The sequence below is a fragment of the Nicotiana tabacum genome, chromosome 2 (genome assembly GCF_000715075.1).
Source record: "Nicotiana tabacum cultivar K326 chromosome 2, ASM71507v2, whole genome shotgun sequence".
Classification (NCBI taxonomy): Eukaryota; Viridiplantae; Streptophyta; class Magnoliopsida; order Solanales; family Solanaceae; genus Nicotiana; species Nicotiana tabacum.
This window is the reverse complement of record NC_134081.1, coordinates 38,779,398-38,801,313: the sequence shown is the minus strand read 5'-3', so window position 1 is coordinate 38,801,313 and position 21,916 is coordinate 38,779,398. Positions and strand designations below refer to the sequence as shown.

General features: G+C 37.0%; 1 protein-coding gene across 1 annotated transcript; it reads left to right on the top strand.

Moving 5' to 3' along the window:
• Positions 1 to 5,567: 5,567 nt before the first annotated feature.
• On the top strand, positions 5,568 to 11,565 carry LOC107780452 (protein SMAX1-LIKE 6-like). Its single transcript, XM_016601002.2, has 3 exons — positions 5,568 to 7,118; positions 9,300 to 9,543; positions 9,653 to 11,565. Exons 1-3 carry the CDS (start codon positions 5,938 to 5,940, stop codon positions 11,477 to 11,479), a joined length of 3,252 nt encoding a protein of 1,083 aa, XP_016456488.2. The 5' UTR covers positions 5,568 to 5,937; the 3' UTR covers positions 11,480 to 11,565.
• The last annotated feature ends 10,351 nt before the right edge of the window (positions 11,566 to 21,916 follow it).

Here is a 21,916-nt window from a genome sequence, read left to right as displayed (position 1 = left end):
CCCGCGAAATGGTTATGCGGCTGCATAATGGACCGCAAAACAACCTCCAAAAATGGGCCATTTCTCGGCTTCACCCTGCGGTGGATCTGCGGCCCATAGAGTGATTCTGCAGTCATATAGTGGACCGCAGAAATGTCCTACTCTGCCAAAAATTTTCTTCAACTCCCCAACGCACGTTCAGCCCAAAAAGTCCGTACTCATCAACACATAAGTCTATCTTGGCATCACAAAACCCGAGGTTCTGGGTAAAATTTTTTGGGGCCTTACAATAAGTGTCTTACATTGTAAGACTTGTTTTATGCCACTTATACTATGTAATTAAATAAGGGTAGCGCATGTACTAGCTTTTCATTTCCTATAAATATGAGCCTTTGTAATAGTTGGAGAACATCTAATTTCCAACCTAGTTCTTTTGTAAATACTCTTGTGTAATAAAATGTCTTCTTCTAGCTAAAGTCTTGTATAGTTTCTTCCTCTAAAATATAGGGATATGGCTGGTTTACATATGAGTGTAGAGTCTCAAAATACTTTAGTAGTTGAAGAAGATTGCTCTAGTAGTTGAGAAAGATTACTCTAGTAGTTTAGAAAGATTTCTTTAGTAGTTGAGAAAAATTACTTTAGTAGTTGTTGCATTAGGAGTGCAAAGGTTTTCTGAGGATGTTGTTGACAGCCTAGTTGTGGCGAGGGACGCCTTTTGTGAGTCTCTAGCACCCCCTTGTAGGAAGACTTTTGTGTGAATAATTCAACCGCTACTGAGGTGATCCAATCTCTACTGAGGTAATCCAATCTCTACGAAGATAATCCAATATCTATTCTAGTAATTCATTCTCTACTCTAGTATTTCACTGATCTCTACCACTACCGGTACTACACACACCCAATGTGGTATCAGAGCAAAACCGATCCACACCTTGTGGTGTCAAAGCCAAACCCATCATTTTGGAGGAGAGAGCGACTTTCTCAAATTATGTTTGGCGCATCTTCATCTTCTAGTCGTGTACGTTCTAGTGCAGTTGTTAATATGTCTCCTACTCTTTAAAAAACTCTTGCAAAAAAATGGGATTGCTTGTATGACAAAAATCAAAAAATTAAAAATGTGTGGTGGTTCAAGGGTCCTTTCACAGGTCACTGCCTATGGGATATTGAATGTTCCTGCCAAGAATGCCTTGAAGATCCAGCAGAATACTACTGAGTGCCCAGAAAGAAAAACAAGAAGGCCAGAAAGAAAAAGTGCAAATAATTTGCAGAATGCCTTCGAGAAAGGTATGAAAAAGGTGATTCATCAGTTGGCTCGCTCAGCCGCCCAGGTAAGTATGAATACCTTGTCAGCTATAGTCCTCAGGAATGGTCAAAATTGTTAGAGAAAAATGTCAAGCCAATCATCCCTAATTGGGGAGATGACGAGGCAACCGCTTTTTCCAACAATCCTGAAATACTAATATATAGTCCCGTTAGCGCCGGCTATACCCATGATTTTTCACCTCTTGAATATTTCAGTAAAGATGGTGGAGATCATGCCCCCAAGATCTCCAAAAAGAATGTTATTTTTCCCTCAGGAGAAAAATTACCACCTAGTGACATTGAAGCAACAATCAATTGACAATCCGAAAATTCTATTTATCAAAATAGAATCTTGAACAACATTGGTAGCACTGTTAAAATTATTGCACACACTCAGAATAAAATACTTAGCAGGGTGAAAAATATTGAGTAGAAGTTGGAACAAGTTGTAGAGAAGTCTTCTCAGCATGCAGGACTCATCAAAGCCTTGGATGCATGGACTTTGATTTCTGCTTGCGGGATCACCGTGATGTTGTGGATCTCCAAGGAAGAAGTTCAAAAGATTCAGGTTGTCAAAATTCTCAGGCGACAGGTCCAGGTTCAGAAGGAAAACAAAATACTTAAGAAGGAGAAGGTCGGGCAATGCAAGAAAAATAAAGCCTATTTTATTTGTAATAAAATAGGACATTATGCGAGGAACTGCCCGCAATCCAAGCAGTCTATTAGACTTCTCTTTGAAATTGCAGATTACACAGTCATTCATTTCAGTGAGGATGGCGACCTTGAATCAGTTTTCTCACTTGAAGATAAGCCCACATAAGAGACCCTTTTTTCCTTGGATGTTTATGAGGAATATGGTGATGATCATTATTAAATTTCAGAACCAAAGCCAAAGGTGAAAGAAGAGATCCACAACATCACGATGATCTCGCAAGAAGAAATCAAAGTCTATACATTCAAGTGGGACAAACCAACATATGTCATACCTTTCTTTGACACGGGAGCAGCCTTCCCACTCATTAATCCAACGGTCTTCCCATATGAGTATTAGGTGTCATACTTCAAGAATTTCAACACAGCCTCAAATGAAATTCTGATGATAACTATCATTACCAAGTACCCTATCACCATTGAATTCTTCCCAGGACTGAAGTATATGACCAAATTGATTGGGTCAAATATCCCAGGTAAGTATTAGATTATTGGTTTTGACATATAAAGAATTTTGCAGGATAAACTCCATATCAAAGCCAATGAGATAGCATTCAAAAAGCAATTCAAGCCATATTGTGCAGTCCCGAAATTGTTTCAGCTCACAGAAGAAGATCAAGTCAGGAAAATTGAAGCACAAATCACACAACACTCCTGTGCAGAATCTCACACTGAATTCTTAACCAAATGTGACAATCCTTTATGGAAAAATGAAGAGTTCTTCATCAGGATGCCTTTCAAGAAAAATAAGAATATCAATCCTACAAAGGCAAGTCACTCAGGTATGAATCCCGACCACCTTCAACTTGCAAAAAAAAGAGTGTCAAAAACTAGTGGATTTTGATCTTATTGAGCCATCAAATTTACAATGGGCATGCGAAGCATTTTATGTCAACAAAAGGGCCGAGCAAACAAGAGGTAAATTGAGATTGGTGATTAATTACCAACCACTCAATTATTTTCTTTTGGATGACTAGTTTCCCATCCCAAATAAGCTCACCCTTTTCTCCCAACTTGCCAAAGAAAAATATTTTTGTAAGTTTGATCTCAAATCAGGCTTTTGGTAATTGGGAATCCACCCGTATGATAGGAAAAAAAATTGATTTTTGCATTTTCGGTCACCATTTTCAGTGAAAAGTCATGCTTTTTGGTTTAAAAACTGCTCCATCTTTGTTTCAAAAGGCCAAGATAAAAATATTTCAGCCCATCCTCCACATCACTTGTTTATATTGATGGTGTTTTACTATTCAGTGGTACTTGAGAGTAGCACATAAATTTGTTCAATCATTTTGCATCTTTAGTGCGAAAAGAGACATCATGCTTTCAGCCAAAAAATAGTTTTTGCAAAAAGAGAAATTGATTCTTTGGTCATGCATTTTTCCCATGGAGAATACATCCCAGGTCCTCATATTTCTTAGGAACTTCTCAAGTTTCCCAATACTAGGTTCACAGCGAAGCAAATCCAGAAGTGTTTGGGAATAATAAATTATGTGAGAAATTTTATTCCTAAAGTTTCTACATATATTTCTCCTCTCATAAAAATGTTGAAGAAAAATGCTCAGCCATGGGACAAGGAACAAAATGATGCAGTGAAGAAAATAAAAGAGATGTCTCAAAATGTCAAATATTTGCACATTCCCTCCAATATGGAAAGAAAATATTATAGACGAATGAGGAAGAAAATGGTCAGAGTAAAATATGTGGTTACACCAGTGAAAAATTCAAAGATGCTGAACAACATTATCGTTCCATTTTCAAGGAGATTCTTGCAGTGAAAAATGAGATTAAAAAGTTTAATTCCTAATTCATTTAGAGTTCATTATTGAGATGTATTTGAAGGCTTTTCCGAGGATGATCCAGCTGAATCTAAGATCATTCCGAACCCGCAAATTCTCAGATGAGCTTAATTGTTCTCTCCCTACAAGTTTCAGGTCAAGCACCTCAAAGGGAAAGATAATTTTCTTGCTAATTTCCTTTCAAGGTCAAGTGAATTTTTCCAAAGGTTACACCCCCTATGGTATCAAGCACAGGAAGAAGAAGCCAACGGGCCAAATGTTCATGCTATCGGAGGCTCCATGGCCAAGTTCCTCATCAATGTCATCACATCACCCGCCAGAGCTATTAGAATTTTTGTATCCTCTTGATCCGTTCATCTTGCTAGGAAGCAGGAATTTTTATGAACTCCAAGTTTTCAGGGCAGTCATTATCCATTCGGAGTATCCATATTGCCAGGTATTCTCAGCGCATGCTAGAAGTTTTACACAGGAGCTCTTATGGTTCTTTTGGTATCTATGTAATCAATATTACATTCTTATGGAATTTAAATGTGTTGATTTTCAAATCTTGAACCCTACCTAAAAATATTTTTGTTGTGGTTCAAACCTAAAAAATATTGGGTTCATCATTTATTCTAGTGGAGTCAAAATATTTATGTTCCACATGCCATTTGACATTATCCAGAGCACCATTCATGTGATCCATACAGTTTCTCTCTGCTATCATTATCCGGTCACAATTCAAGCTAGGGAAGAAAAGTTCGCTAAAGCTCAGGAGATGATTTTCCAGCAGAACAGACACATTACAAAGGTGATATAGCTAGGAGAAGAAAAGAATTGTAATTATTCTTTCACCTATCCTCTTTGGGAAGATGTTAAAGCAGAGCTCAAAGAATACATGGCATTGCTTGAGGACTCATAAGACCCATATGAAATTAATCCAGCATAAATTGCTAAGATTATTTTAAATGAGGGAAAATAACACTTCGTTGCAGAAGATGACATGTAAAAGAGCAAGAGTTATGGAAGAAGATCATCCCCACATTACGAGATATTTCACAAGAGCTGAAAAGCGAAGGCTAGAAGGATTATAGACAAGCATAATGCGTAATCATGATCTAGGAAATAATTTGCATAAGTCTTATAAACCTTTTTAGCCAACTTCTCTTCCATAATTCTCTTTTGTGAGCCTCCAGCACCCCTCTTGTAGGAAGATTTTTGTGCGAATAATTTAGTCGATGCTAAGGTAATTCAATCTCTACTGAAGTAATCAAATCTCTACTCTAGTAATTTAATCTCTATTCTAGTATTTTATTAAACTATACAATTCCTGTACTCCACTCACTCCCTGTGGTATTAGAGCCAAGAAGAAGAAGCCAGTGTATAAACTCTGTTTAAAAAAAAAAAAAAAGGGAAGACTATGCTGCGTTTGTAAGCTAAAAAATATGGCTATATAAATGCAATATAGAGTGCTAGGCTGTACATATGTGAAAATCTCTCTATTTGAAAAGTATAGCAAAAGATAGTGAGTTGATCATTCATCTTTTCTTCCTTTTCACCCTATCAAATGAAATCTTTAGGAAATAGGAACTTTGATTTGACCTCTTTCCACTAGTGATCCCTCTATCTTTGTGTGGAAAAGGTTGATGCTGACCTTGGTGCTGCTATATTCATGGTCCCATTTCTCTTATCTACTAGTGGACACGGCATCTCATGTCTTTCTCCCCCACCCCAGTAAAATTCTACGCAGTAAAATTGCCATAAATCTATAAAAGCAGTGGAAAAGATGTTTCTTCTTTTGAAATGTTTACCAGAATTTATACCCCCATTTTCTCTATCTCTGCACCTTCTGTCACTGTGTCCGTTCCATTATCAATACTTTGGCCCACCTCATAATAATTATAAAAAGGAAATTCCTCTCTTTCTATCTCTAAAAGCTGCTTCAACAAATATTTCCAAAAGTTGCTGAAATGTACACTCTTGGAATTTTTTACTATTTCCTTCAAGCTTTGCTTCAAGAAAAAGGAAATATTCTTATTTTAACAAACTATTGAATGTTTTTTCAATAGTCGTCATACATAGTAACGTATATATATATATATATATATATATATATATATATATATATATATATATATATATTAATAGGCGTTTGGTAGGCTTACCGGCGATGCCAACGCCGGTGAGCACAGCCAGGCAATGCTTGACGGAGGAAGCGGCTCGTGCACTTGACGACGCGACGGCCGTCGCTCGTCGCCGGAGCCACGCGCAGACTACCTCTCTCCATGCCGTATCCGCGCTCCTTGCACTTCCATCGTCTAACCTCCGCGACGCGTGTGCAAGTGCTCGCAGCTGCGCGTACTCGCCGCGGCTGCAATTCAGGGCCTTGGAACTCAGCGTCAGTGTTTCTCTCGATCGTTTGCCGACGGCCAAAACCCTAGATGAGCCGCCTATCTCGAACTCTCTCATGGCAGCAATCAAGCGCTCACAAGCTAACCAAAGAAGGCACCCTGATACTTTCCACATCTATCAACAACTTCAGCAACAGAATACCTCCAACTTCTCCATTTCCACCCTGAAAGTTGAACTGAAGCATTTTATACTATCGATTTTGGATGACCCGATTGTGAGTCGGGTTTTCGGGGAAGCGGGTTTTCGGAGTTGTGATATAAAGCTCGCAATTCTGAATCCACCCGCCATTTCTAGGTTTTCCAAGACGACTCGTTGCCCGCCTCTGTTTCTTTGTACTTTAACCGATTCGGAGCTGAACAACCGTGGGCTTAGCTTCCCATTTTCTGGCGTTCCCAAAACGGTGAATATTGATGAGAATTCTAGAAGAATCGGGGAGATTCTTGTGAAGAAAGAGTGTAGAAATCCATTGTTAATCGGGATTTGTGCAAGTGATGCACTTTGCAGCTTCACTGATTGTGTACAGAAGGGTAAAAGTGGTGTATTGCCTGATGAAATTAAAGGGCTGAGTGTAATTTGTGTTGAAAAAGAGATTTCAGAGTTCATAGGCGGAGGTGGGAGTGAAGAAATGATGAGTTTGAAGTTTAAGGAAGTAAGTGATGCTGTGGAGTGTTGTACAGCGGCAGGGGCTGGAATTATAGTGAATTATGGGGAACTGAAGGAGTTTGTTGATGATGATGAAGAGTCAGTGAAATATGTGGTTTCTAGGTTCACTAAAATAATGGAAGATTATAGCGGGAAATTGTGGTTGGTTGGAGCAGCAGCAAGTTATGATATTTATATGAAGTTTTTGGGTCGCTTCCCTACAATTCAAAAGGACTGGGATTTACATCTCCTGCCCTTTACTGCATCATCCACTCCAGGACTACCTTCCAAATCCAGGTGGGTTCTTCTATTGTATTCCCTTTTGGATATATTATTATAATGCTTTATTACACTTGACTTGAAACAATTTAAATATGGTTGTACCTAAACAGAGTTATGAAATGTCATAAAGTTGAACTAATAATGTTAAGTTTTTGAGATCTATTAAGTCAACCGTGAAATTTTGTCATTTGGGACTCTAGATGTGAGCTGCTCGAGAACCGTGAATGCAAATAATGAATCCTATGTTATTCTGTGTTTTGCTTTTGGAAGCTTGATGCGATATATGGGATTGTAATTTTGACACCATCTTGGGGCAATTAATGATTCTATGACTTATCAAGTTCGAGTAGTAGTAATGTTTTTCTATTATAATGTTTTATTATGTCCAGAATCTCTACTTGAGGCACGTACAGGTTTTCCAGTGTTTCTGCTGGTAGTTGATAAATTTATTAGAAGTATTTTATTCACTAGCTTAATTTGTTGAGTGTAGATCGTCTACTACTAGATGGATTTTCCACTGTGCAATCTCATCTAGTCCAAAAGCAAGTTTTCCTTGGACGTACCTCATAAATCCAGAATCTGTTTGAATGTTTGTCCTGCATTCATCGGCCTTACCAGAATTTTTGTTATTACTATGTTTGTAGCGTCAAAAGCGGTTGCACATGTAGAGTATCTCTTTGCTTCTTAGCCTTGTACATATCTGATGTAATCACCATCTCTTGAAATGTCAAGAGTAGGTTAACTTGTACAAGTTTTTATGCCATTTAGAGGGTTGGGGGGGGGGGGGAGCTTTTTAGCTTTGGTATTCGCGTCAGCATTAAATATTGGTCTCTTAAACTCTCTTTTCGAGTTTTCCGTTATGAATACATAGATATATGTCTAACTTAACCTTTCACTTCTTTAATGACTCAGTATTAGAAGTAAACGTCCTATAACTAAGAAATGACTGATATTGTAGGAGTAGGACATGATAAAGTGCAAAGCAGGATAAATGTCAAAGCATATCTCTTTTCCTCTAATGAAAGAAAACAATGTGTGTAATCAGGAAAGGGGATGCAACATGTCATAAATGACCAAGCATTTCGCCTTTCTCGATTACAAATCCGTAGGCTCTTTTACATGTTGCTTAATTGCAAGAGCAGCCTGACGAAGAATAATGGAAACATAGGGAAGGACTATGTAAACTTAAACATCTCATCCTGTATTTTTTCTGTCCTCAAATATTTTCCTTTAAGCACAAACATACGAGCTTCTTTTATTACAACTTACTTGGTACACTAAAAATCATATGTAGTTCTATCTTTTTCCCTTTATTTAATTTATTAATTTTTTCTATAATATAGATTCCCTTTATTAGCTAGACTAAGTTATGTACTGGGTACACTGTTTTCCATCACTTCCCTACTTGAAAAAGTTAAACCTGAACATTTGTTAAGTATTGCACGAGCCAGATAAAAGAATCAAACATTTTTTTTTATTTTTTTTAATTTAAAATTCTTATGATGTAGCAGTAGCTGCTCTGGTTTTGGTCCTACAGTAATAGAGAACACATGTGATGACATGGTCTAGCATTTGTAAAGACGAGGGTTCAAATCCAAATGATAAGTTCGGTTTGCAGTATGCAATGTTTAGAACACCATAGACTGTCCTCCCAGCAGTATGCAATGTTTAGAACACCATAGCTGTCCTCCCAGTGTTTCCATTTCGTAGGAATGTGAACATTGTCTCCTCTCAGTTGATCTGTTGCAGTGTTTAGTCCCTGTTTGTTTGGTGCATAACAGAAACATCTAAGTTTCAGCTTTGAGCCCTAAAGTATAGATTTTTGACTGTGACTCAAGTTTGATCTTTATTTGAAACTTTAACCTTTAGCTGTGGAATCTTTTAAGGGTTCTGTCACAGTAAAAACATGATCGTATAGTTTTTCGTGCACTCAACAAATTAAACAACCCTATGCTTTATTCTGAGGTGTCTGTCCAAAGAAGTTCCTTTTCTTTCTTTCCCTTTTTCTTTACTGAATCCCCGTTCTTTCTCTAATACACCTAGTAAAAGCCCTCCTGAGATTTCTTAATTTGATTCTGAGTGGTTTGTGCTGATTTAGTGCATATGCTAAGAGGTTAATTGTATAAGATTGTGTGCATCTTAGCTTCTGACTTTCTGTGTCCATTAATTCTTATGGTCGGGTACTGGTATTTGCAGCTTGATGGGGTCATTTATTCCGCTTGGCGGGTTCTTTTCCACAGCATCTGAGTTTGTAAACTCGTGCAGAAACAAAAATGAATCTACAGCTCGATGCAAACTTTGCAATGAAAAGTATGAGCAAGAAGTTTCCACTACGCTGAGAGGAACAACTGGTTCAGTCGCTGATGAGCATGCAACACATTTATCTTCTTGGTTACAAAAGGCTGAATGCGGTCCAAGCAAGGGACTAGTTGGGGTAGAGGTGTGTCATTCCGTGTCCAATTCTTTCGCTTTTCATGTGATCATAGTTACATTATGGTTAACTGAGCTAGTAACTCTCAGTAAAGATGTGCTCTGTCAATTCAGTGCAGGCCAATGAAGACAACAGTTTATTAAATGCCAGACTGGTGGGATTGCAAAAGAAATGGAATGATATATGCCAGCGTCTTCATCACATACATCCATTTCAACCAGATGCTCTTCAAGCCAGGTCACATCTTCCCAGTTTTGGTATCTTTCAGAGTTGTGCTACTGGGGTTGAAAGCAGCAATAAAGGTTCATTGTTGGATGCAAGATTTACTAATCAAAGTTGTATGTTATCAGACTTGCAAAACACCTCCATGACCCAAAAGAACATGTCAAAACCAATCGTTTCTGAAGGTGATTCTGATTCCCAAGCTGAACTACTGGCTCAGAGTTTGGAAACACAGCAGCTGAAGAAGCAAAATATCTGGACCCCTTCCCCTCATGCTCCACATGATTTGAGCCTGCCCCTTGATCGTACATCATCAGCTTCAAATGCTTCCGTTAGCACGGACCTGGGGTTGGGAACCATCTATGTATCCACTGAGAGAGAGCTGTGGAAACCCAGCTTTCAGGAGCACCAGGATAGCCTTCATTACTTTTCTGGATCAGTTTCTTCTGCTTCTTCTGTTCCTCGGTTAGACAATAAGTTGGATGCAAAAGACTTTAAGAACCTCTATAAAGCTCTTTCTGAACATGTATGTTGGCAAGAGGAAGCCATTTATGCCATTAGTCAGACTGTCTCCCATTGCAGAAGTGGAAATGGAAGGCATCATGGCTCTAGGAAAGGAAATAATATCTGGCTCAGCTTCCTTGGTCCTGACAAAGTGGGGAAGCATAAAATTGCCAAAGCTCTTGCTGAGAAAGTCTTTGGTTGCAGCGATAGCATGCTCTCTGTGGATCTGAGCTCTAGTGATGGGAGTAGCTACTCAAATTCTCTCTTTAACCATCAAGATACAAGAAACAGTTACGTGAATCTTAGGGGAAAGACAGTTGTCGACTACATTGTTGAGGAGTTAAGCAAGAAGCGTTGCTCTCTTGTGCTTCTTGAAAACATAGAAAAGGCTGATTTTCTTGTTCAGAATAGTTTGTCTCACTCTATCAGAACTGGTAAATTTTTGAACTTGCACGGGAAGGAAATCAGCATCAATAACATGATTTTTGTGATTACCTCAAATTCGGCAAAAGTTACTAAAGATTTCTTTCTGAGTCCTGAGTTTTCAGAAGAGAATATATTAGCAGCCAAAAACTTGCAGATGCAGATAGCAATTGGATCTGGCAATCCAAATAGGATTAGAGTGAAGAATACGAATTTGTGGATTACTTCAGGGGACAGAACATCAGAATCTTTCCCTGCATATAAAAGAAAGCAGACTGACTCGAACAATGGCAAGCTGTTTCAAATGCCGAAACGTATGTGCACCATCCCGAAATCTTCTCTTGATTTGAATTTGCCTGTGGAAGAGATGGAAGAAGAGAATCAACGTGATGAGTGTGACCGTGACTCTGGCTCTGAAGGTTCAAAAGCATGGTTGGAGGAAATCTTGGAGCAAATGGACGATAATGTGGTCTTCAAGCCATTTGATTTTGGTGCTCTTGCTGAGAAAATTTTAAAGGAAGTCAACTTTAACCTCCAGGAGATTGTTGGAGTGGATATCAACCTGGAGATTGACACAGAAGTAATGGCGCAGATACTTGCCGCTGCTTGGTTATCTGACAGAAAGGAAGCTGTCAAGGATTGGGTTGACAAGGTTCTCCGCAGGAGCTTTATGGAAGTCCGAAGCAGGTTCCAACATATTGCTGATAGTTTCATAAGGTTAGTTAACTGTCAAGGCATTGCTGTAGAAGACCAGGCTCCTGGAATTCACCTTCCAGCTAAAATAACTGTAGACTGATTTTTGGTCAGGTATGTGTTCTAATGTACAAATGCCCTCAATAGAATTTTGCGTCTTTTACGTGCTCTGTGCATATATTCCTGTAATCTTGCTCATCCTTCTCCAATTGTGTATTGTTGTATCTTCTAGATTTAGATTATTTTGTCGTAATCTTTGTACACAGAAGCATCCGTATCTCTTTCCCAGACCCTTAGTAACTTGGTTTCTCCCAGTTGAAAACTTTTACCTTCTTCGTTTTTTGGGAAAAGCTAGTTACTCCAGGTATATGTATCATCTATGTATGTTTCCTTACTGGAGCATAACTAAAAAATAAAAATAAAAATGAAAGGCATTGCAAAGGCTCTAATGCGGTCAAGTGTGTTATTTTGGGCTTGCTTAATTTTTAGGGAGACTTTCGTTAATAGCAGACTATTAAAAACATAATACTATATTTGGAATAAATGAAAAATGCTTTCCTTTAGATAAATAGTCTCAAAAATCAATCATCAATGCGCACGGAATGTACCATTGTGCCAAAATCACAATAACCGCATGAAATATCCTATCGTGCCAATCTCAGTCCATATCAGAGAATCATATGCAGAGATGTATGCACAGCATGCGTGATACATATGGGCAACGAGATAAACATGTAGACAAGTATGACTACAACTACAATATGTAATCCATCATGCAAAATAGCCCATCATGTCCAAATAAAGAATCAAAAGCCTAGCAAGCAAGGCGTAAACAAGAAGAAACATATCTCACACACGGCATAAAAAAGCCTAAAATCTACCTCAAAACGTGTTATATCCTTGACACCACATATACACTCGTCACCTCGCATATACATCATCCCCAAACACGTAATACTTTGCATATAAGTCCATTTTATAAACAAATTTCTCAAATCGAGGTTAGCCAGGATACTTACCCAAAATATGCTTTAACCTTCCAAATGCCCTTTCCTCTATCCTTGGCCTCCAAATGCTCCAAATCTAGCCAAAGAAAACTCAACGAGATCAAATAAATTGTTAGAATCAGCTCCAAACAATAAGTTTCGATCTTTAATCAAATCTTTAAAGTCAACAAAAAATCAACTCGGGTCCACATGGTAAAGATTCAGAATAAAAGTCGGATCTTGTCGACCCATAATTGTACGAGTCCAAATATGTGATTAGCTTCCAAATTCGACTTCAAATCGATGTTCAAATCAACAAACTACACTTTCTTAAATTCCATGTTAAAAATCATCTTTTCTTCTTTTAGATTCCTTGATTTAGAGCTAAAATTAATGATATATGCAAGTAAAAATTATAGATTTAGGTTAGGATTCCTTATTCCAATAATGTAGATGAAATTTCCTTCAGAAATCTCCTAAATCTGAGTTGTATAACTCCCAAAATGATACAATGAAGGTATGTATAAAATGCGCTTAAATAAAGAAAGCTGAATTTTCAGCAATGAAGCTCCGCACAGTGGTCCGCGCGACGCGAGACCATAGATGAGGCCGCGTCTGGGGTTCGCGCGACGCGAGACCATAGATGAGGCCGCGTCTGGGGTTCACGCAACGCGAGACCATAGATGAGCCTCTATAATTTGGTGCAACACCTTTTTCACTCAAAAACTTTTTCAAACACTTTGAAATTTACACAAGGCTCCCGGGACCCGTCCAAGCATCCTAACTAGTCCATATACCCCATATGAACTTGTCCAAGGGTTCAAGACATATTCAGAAACATCACAACTAAGAATCAAGATCCAAATCAAATTATGAACTCTCTTAAGTTTTTCAAGTTCCAACATTCACAAGATACGTCTGCATCACATCCGAGCTTCTCGGGTGTTAAACCGAACAACGTATAAGTCCAAAATCATCATACGAACCTATTGGATCCTTCAAATCACTAATCCAAGCTCGTTTACCCAAAATATTAATTTTGGTCAAATCTCTTAACTTTAAGTCTTTAGTTAGGAATTAAGTGTCTCAAAATTACTCCCGAATCTCTCGGGATCTGAACGTCCCATACCCACAAATCATAAAATATCAAATAAACCTACGGAAAGTCTCAAATAAGAGAAAATGATTCTAATATTCAACGATTGGATCGTTACACTATAAAAATTTCTCATTAAGAAATCTGTCTATCATTTTTGAATGCGTGACAGCACAAAAGTACATTGAAAGTTACTATCATAGAATTTTCCCAAACGCTTAAGTCATTTATTTACTCATCTAGATAAGCTACTCAATATTCATCTTTTTAAGGATCAAGAAGGATCGCCCAAAGCAAGTAAAAAATCATATATTTTTATCTTTAATTGTTCAAATATGGAAAATTATCAATCTATCTATATCTATATCTATACTATATTAAAAGCACGAAAACCCTTAGCGAAATGTCGTTCGCCTTTTTTATCCCTTAATAATAGAGTTTATACCGGACAAAATAGACAATTTAATTATTTTTCTAATATTTAGGATATTAAAATTAACTAAAATTTTGCTCATTAAATTATTCCTTATTTGAATGTATGAAGTCCTAATATTTAGGACTCCAAAATAATAAATATTGTTACCTTATATAAATCAACTAAATTTTCAAGTAAGTATTCCGTATTCACGAAATTGCATTTAACATGCGAGGAAGAGTTCCAAACTTCCAATCCTATTGCAAGTTCCACTCCGTCCAACGTGAACAAGAGGGATGTGAATCCTTAGAATCAATTTGAGTGGTTAGAAAGGTATAAAAGTTCCCATAGACACATAATTTAGTTCCGTAAGCTTTATTAAAAAATAATTGCATTAGGAATAATTACATAAAAAAAGGCATTCGTTCGCCTTTTTTACTCTTCGTAAATATATTTCACGCCGGATATAACTGTAATTTTAATCATTAATACTTTTTTAGGCAAAAAACAAAAACTAATGTTTATTTCCATTTTTGTTGGCTACAGATTTCTTTTCTTTTTTTTCCGGTTTAGAACTCTTTAGGCTTTTATTTGCTTAGGATTAGGTTTCTTTACTGTCGTGGGGCTTTCTTTTAGGTTTAGGCTTCTTTAAGTTTTTCTTTGTTTGGCTTTCCTTAAATTTAGAATATTTTATTGCCAATGTTAATTAGTGCCGCAAGTTGAATTACTGCGGAAGGGTTAGGATTCTTTTATGTTGTGCCTTTTCTTTGTTCATATTTATGATTCGCTTTAGGTGTCTAGAATGTTAAGATCAAAATAAAAATCATACTATATATTCTTTATCAGAAACTCTTGATAGTATCCACAACTTGTTTGTAATTTGAGGTAAACATCCTATTCTATATTTTGTTCTTCAAGTTATGTAATAATAAATGTTCGTGCATCCTTAATACACAATTGCAAATTGAAAGATTGTCAATTGTGGTTTTTATTTATAATGTCTTATATATGATTATCAATTTAAAACTGATTTATTTATAAATTCTGCATAGGTTTGTTTGGGTCATTGCATTCATAATTTAAAATTAATTCCCTACTTTATTTTTTTGGTTTTCAATTTCTCTTTCTCTTTCTTTGAGCATAAAGAATTTATATTATTAGTAGTTTTACCCTTATCTTCTATAATTGACGTATTCAAGTATCGAAAAGTATCACCAGGGATCCAGCAAGAGTTTTCAATGTTAAATACTTTAATAAAAATAGGTAGGCACTTCTAATGAACTTTCGTGAATGAAAGGTAACATAGGAGATATTTACATGAGAAATTAAATCAGATGAATACCATAGGAAAATAGCTAACTCAATTTCGTGAATTCGAATAATTAATGGTAGTGTAAAATAATTTATGTATGAGGAGTGTGCTAAAATCAAATAATTATCGGACCTATCAAATTAAATACATACACAAATAGTAACTCTCTGAGGGGAATTGGCAGTAGAAATTAAACTTCTTATTATTTAGTTATTTTTATACTATAGTGTTCTATTGACATTATAAGTGAAGTTAGATTGACAATAAGTACCATGTCTTGCGTAAAACAATATTGAAGTATGCTTTTAGTTAAGATACCTAACAAATGGGATTTTTTATTTAGTTATTACTATACAAAACTTGTTGCATTTGGTATCTATACAGTATACACTAGGTAGTCCTTACATGTATGGCCGTGTGCATGGATAGAGAAAGAAAGCTCTCCAAAACAAAAACAAGAGTAGAAATATAATGTTAAGTATTGCTTAGAGAAATAGAACAATATTACATTTTGCTCGTGGGAAAAAACTAAGTTTAAGTTGAATATATTGAAAGATGATTTTTATGTGACAAAGCTTCTTTTTTTATTGAGTTACTATATAGAATCAACGTTAATAAAATCATAAGCTTAAACTTTTATTACGTAACTCAAATACAAACACAATTTTTAATATATAAAATATTATGTGATTTTGTTTTAAAAAATTACTCAACTGAGATAGGGTACACGCGCAAAGCGCGTACCCTAAGACTAGTACTATATAAAAAACACGAAGGCCCTTAGCGAAATATCGTTCGCCTTTTTTACCCTCTAAAAAAAATCACATTGGATAGAAATTATAATTTAAGTTATTTTACTAATATTTAGGATTTTGTAACCAACAAAAATTTGGCTTATTAAATATTTTCCTATTTAAACTATGTATATAATCCGAATATTTAGGACACTAAAATCAATTAAAAAGTTATCTTATATATATCAAAAGAATATAACCACGATTGTTCACAGGATGGTCCATTTTATTATTGGTTTAGCTTTTAATTCTAATTAAATATTTGAAGTTTTACCCAACTTTTTAAAAATATTTTTTAGAGAGTTGAATGAGGCTGAAACCAAATTTAAATGTAGTATGTTCTATACTACGTGCACATACATTGCTACGAAAAACAATTAGGAATGCCGTTTTTTGGTTTTTTAATTTGGCCATTTAATTATGAGCACACTTATAAACATGACAAAATAAAAAATATTGATTACAAAAAATTAGAAAAATATACAAGAAAATTTTATTTTCGGTAACAATTTTCTCAAGAAAATATTTTAAAAAATAATTATAATATTCTTTTTGAATTAAATCAGACTAACTTTTAAAACATCCCAATGAAAATATAAAAGCTGATTGTATAAACACAAGAAAACTAACACACTAAATCCGTGAGAATTGATTGAAAAAATAAACTCTAAATCTGATTTTTACATGAATTTCATATTTTTACTCCTTCTAGATTAGTATTAACGCCTTATTCCAGTTAGATGACTTCTTGTTTATGTCTTTTTAGAATTGACATAAGAATATATAGCTTTTTGAAAATAAAAATATAATAATTCTAAATATTCAAAGTTATATGATTTTGTTAAAACTAAAAAGATGCATAACTTGTAAAATTAAAGCAATAAAATTATAAATCGTAAATAAATTTTATGTTAAATATATTGATTGAGATGACTGAGAACTCCTGTCGGACAAAGTTTCTTCTTTTATTGAGTTAGCAAATTAGAATTAAGAATCATCAATTTAGGAACTTAATTTTTTTTTCTTTGACATATATTTCATGATTCAATAAGAAATTTAATATAATTTAAATTTTTTTAATATTCATTGAGGTAAAAATACACGCTCAACGCGCGTATCCTTAGACTAGTTATATTAAACAAGTGAAGAATTTATTTATGGTATAAGCATTTTAGCCTCCAGTTTCCATAATAATTGGCGTAAATGCCCAATTTTGTTACAAATGAAGTTTCTACAACTGAGTTAATGGAGAATAGTACATACTAAAACAAGTTCTAATTTACCATAACTAAGAATGATTTTCCACTTTCAAAACATAGCAACAAAAAACATATACAATCTCCAACAAATCTCACAAAATTAGAGATTTTGAAGATTGTCTCTTTCTTCTTATCTTCTCTTTCACATAATCCTAAACGTTGCTGTCCCATACCACCCCCTTTGTTGTGGGCTGTTGCTGCCGGTTGAGATCCGCCGCTGATCCACGTGTATGTCATTTGTATATCACATGTATATAATATCAATACACATGATATACACAATATATACACGTGACATACATACTTGTTTGTCATTGTATGTACTTGTATTTCTTGTGTATATCACTATATGTAAAATAATACATAGGTCATACAGTAGCAGATATACACCAAACATACACAAAAATATAATGAGATACACTGCATATACATTCATTTTCACCTTCAAACTCACCACAACAAAAGTACCATAAACCACCATTATCGACTCACTCCACCATAAAAATATAAAAATCACTTTCATACTAATAAAAGGGGAAGAAGAAAAGATGTTCATTCTAGATCTAGACAGATCTATTTCCCAACAAAGGAACTGCCGCTGGTAAATCACCGCAAGCCACGAAGGTAGAGAAGAAGTCTGAAGAGAGGAAACCATTACGTTTAGTCGCCAAGTGCATCACAAAGAATTAAGAGGAGGAGAAAGCAACTCCACTACCAACTTCGACGATTTGCAAAGAAGACGACGGTGATCAGAGTTACAGTGGTGGCCGAAGATAGGGACGAGGGATGGGCGACTGGAGTTAGGGATGGCAATGGGGCGGGACAAGTGCGGGGCGGGGCGGGTTTTCTCTGATGCGGGGGCGGTGTGGGTTTGCTCTTATGCGGTTGTGGGATGGTGCGAGGCGGATTTTCTCTGATGCGGGGCGGTGTGGGTTTGCTCTTATGCGGTTGTGGGATGGTGCGGGGCGGGTTGACTGTTTTTTGTAAAAATTTCAAGCGGAGCGGTGCGGGTTGCGGGTTGAAACCATTAAAGCAATCTACTACCTTTCTTGCTCTTCCCCAGTTTTGACATAAGCTTAAACACTTCATCCAGTTTTGTTTGTCTATTAAACTCTTTTCTTTATCTTTATTTTTGTATGTTACTTGGTGAGATTATCAACTCATTTTCTGCAAGACCCAATTACATTAATTCAACAACAACAACAACAACAACAATATACCTAGTATTATCTCAAACTGTGGGGTATGGGAAGGGTAGTGTGTACGCAGACCTTACCCCTACCTTGTGAGGATAAAGAGGTTGTTTTCAATAGACCCTCGACTTAGGAAAGTATAAGCACAACATTAGCGAAAATATAGACAAGAAGGGACAGTACCAAAAAGCCATATAAAAGCAAAATAAAAATAACAAGATATTAATGTGATCAACAATGAAAGAAAATAACGGTTATTCATAAAAATCTACTACCAACAGAAAGCGAGACTGCGTGCCAATACTACTATTATGAACACTCTAAACTACCTACTCTACTACCCTAATCCTCAACCTCCATACCTTCCTATCAAGGGTCATGTCCTCGGTCAGCTAAAGCTGCGCTATGTCTTGCCAAATTACCTCTCCCCACCTCTTCTTTGGCCTACCTCTACCTCTCCGTAGGCCCTCCACTGTCAACCTCCCACACCTCCTCACCGGGGCATCTGTGATCCTCCTCCTCACATGACTAAATCACCTAAGTCGCGCTTCTCGCATCTTGTCCTCAATAGGGGCCACACCCTCCTTGTCGCGAATAACCTCATTTATGATCCTATCTAACTTGGTGTGCCCTTACATCCATCTCAACATCCTCATCTCTGCTACCTTCATCTTCTGGACATGAGCGATCTTTACTGGCCAACACTCAGCCCCATACAACATTGTTGGTCTGACCACCACTTTGTAGAACTTACCCTTAAATTTCGGTGGCACCTTCTTGTCACACAAAACACCGGAATCGAGTCTCTATTTCATCCATACCGCCCTAATACGATATGTGGCATCTGCATCAATATCCCCATCCCCCTGAATAATAGACCCAAGGTACTTAAAACTTCCTCTCCTAGGGATGACCTGCTAGTCTAGCCTCACCTACCCTTCACCTCCTTGAGTCTCGCCACTGAACTTACACTCCAAGTATTCTGTCTTGGTCCTGCTCAACTTGAAACCTTTAGATTCTAGGGTCTGCCTCCATACCTCTAATTGTGCGTTGACACCGTCTCACGTCTCGTCAATCAATACAATATCATCTGTAAATAGGATACACCACGGCACCTCCCCTTGGATGTGGCGCGTCAGTATGTCCATTGCCAGAGTAAACAAAAAAGGGCTGAGTGCTGACCCCTGATGTAACCGCATCATAACCGTAAAATGGTCCGAGTCCTTACCCATTGTCCTCACTCGGGTCTTTAATCCATCATATATTTTCTTAATCAACCTAACGTAGGAAACATGTACACCTCTAGCCTCCAAGCATCTCCACAAAACCTCTCTCAGAACTTTACGTACGCCTTTTCTAAGTCAATGAACATCATATGCAAGTCCTTCTTTTTCTCTCTATACTGATCCATCGAAATCCTAACAAGGTGGATGGCTTCTGTTGCCGAACTCCCCGACAAAACCCAAACTAGTTCTCCGAAATAGATACGCTCCTCCTCACCCTTAGCTCTACCACTCTATCACAGACTTTCATAGTATGGCTAAGCAGCTTGATACCACGATAGTTATTGCAATTTTGAATATCACTCTTGTTCTTGTATAGAGGAATCATCGTGCTCCACCTCCACTATTCGGGCATCTTCTTCATTCTAAAAAATGACATTAAATAATTTAGTGAGCCACTCCAAGCATGCCATACCCGCACTCTTCCAAAACTCTATCAAAATTTTATCCGGCCTAGTCGTTTTGACCCTACTCATCTTACGCATAGCCCCCTTAACTTCATCAACTCTAATCCGCCTACAATACCCAAAGTCACAACGACTCCCGGAGAGTTCCAAATCACCCAGTACAATGCTCCTGTCCCCCTCTTCGTTCAAGAGTCTATGGAAGTAGGTCTGCCATCTCCGACGGATAAGCCCCTCATCCAACAAAACTCTACCTTCTTCGTCCTTGATACACTTTACTTGTTCCAAGTCACGCGCCTTCCTTTCTCACGTCTTAACTAACCTGAACAACCTCTTATCCCTACCTCGGCCCTCGAGTTCCTCATACAAACGACTAAAAATTGCAGTTTTGGCCACCGTAACTGCTAGCTTTGCCTCTTTCTTAGCCAACATATAATGCTCCCTATTTTCCCTCTTCTCTTCCTCGTTTACACTTTTCACTAGCTTCAGATATGCTGCTTTCTTGGTTTCCACTTTTCCTTGCACCTCTCCGTTCTACCACTAGTCTCCCTTGTGACCACCAGAGTGACCCTTTGAGATTCCTAATACCTCTCTCACGGCTTCCCTAATGCACTGCGCAGTCATGGTCCACATAGCGCTTGCATCCCCACTACTCCTCCAAGCCCCATAGTCACCAACTTGACCCCCAACTCCTGCGCTTTAGCTTCCGTCAAGGCTCCCCACTTGATCATATGTTGGCTATACATCTCTTTCTCGTGATCTCAAGGTCCATGACCAGGAGCCTATGAAGGGTCGAGAGGTTCTCACTCGGGATGACCTTGCAATCCGTGCAAAGACCTCTATCGGACTTCCTATAGAGTAAATAATCAATTCGAGTCTTGGTTATCACAATTCTTTTGCCAGTTTGTGACAATTGAATTGATAAATTCTTGGCCTAAGAAAGTTGTCTTTTTATTTTCCTTTTATATTAGTATTGGTATATATTTTGCAACTACAGGAGACACTATTAACAACCAATTTTTTAATTAAAATGACCAAAAAACAACTGAAAAGGTGTACTATCAAAAAGAATTTGAAAAGGTAACAAGAGAGTTATTGACTTTGTAAATACAACTGGGTCAATAAAAATGACGAGGATTGAGCACATTTGATTAAGAATCAGTTGAATTATAATATTAAAAAAATTATTCTTTCTAATAAGCTCTTCATTTAAAAGAATAATGAAATGTTTAACCTATTTGTTTCAGTTAAATAACCAAATGAAAGAAGAAAAAAACTTATGCGGGTGCGGGGCAGGTCTTTACAGTGCTAGGCGGGGCTGGTGGAAAACGAAAATTTGCTAGGCAGAGCGAGGTAGGTTAAAATTTTTGTGGGTTCATTCTAAACCCGCCGCGCCCTGCCCCGCTGCCATCCCTACCTGGAGTGAAGGTGGTAGAAAGAGAGATAAGGATTAGGGTTAGGTGGTAGGGAGAGATGTCAAACTATAAGCCTAAATGAAGGGAACCCCATATTTTCTTGAGTTGCTATATTTTAAAAAGTATTGTTATGTCGCGTAATTAGTAGATTGTTTCTTTAAAATCGATAATTAGGGTCCTTTTTCGCCATATAGTGTAAAATTCTTAATAAAAAATAAGTACAATGTGTGTGTGTATATATATATTCCTCCAACATTCAATTTTTATTATGTTGGCTCGTTAATATAATTCTATCATGTTCCTTTCAATTTTGCAAAGAATTCACACTTAAAAATGGATATACAAAAAATTTAAAACATAAACTAGCATATATAAGGTAAGAG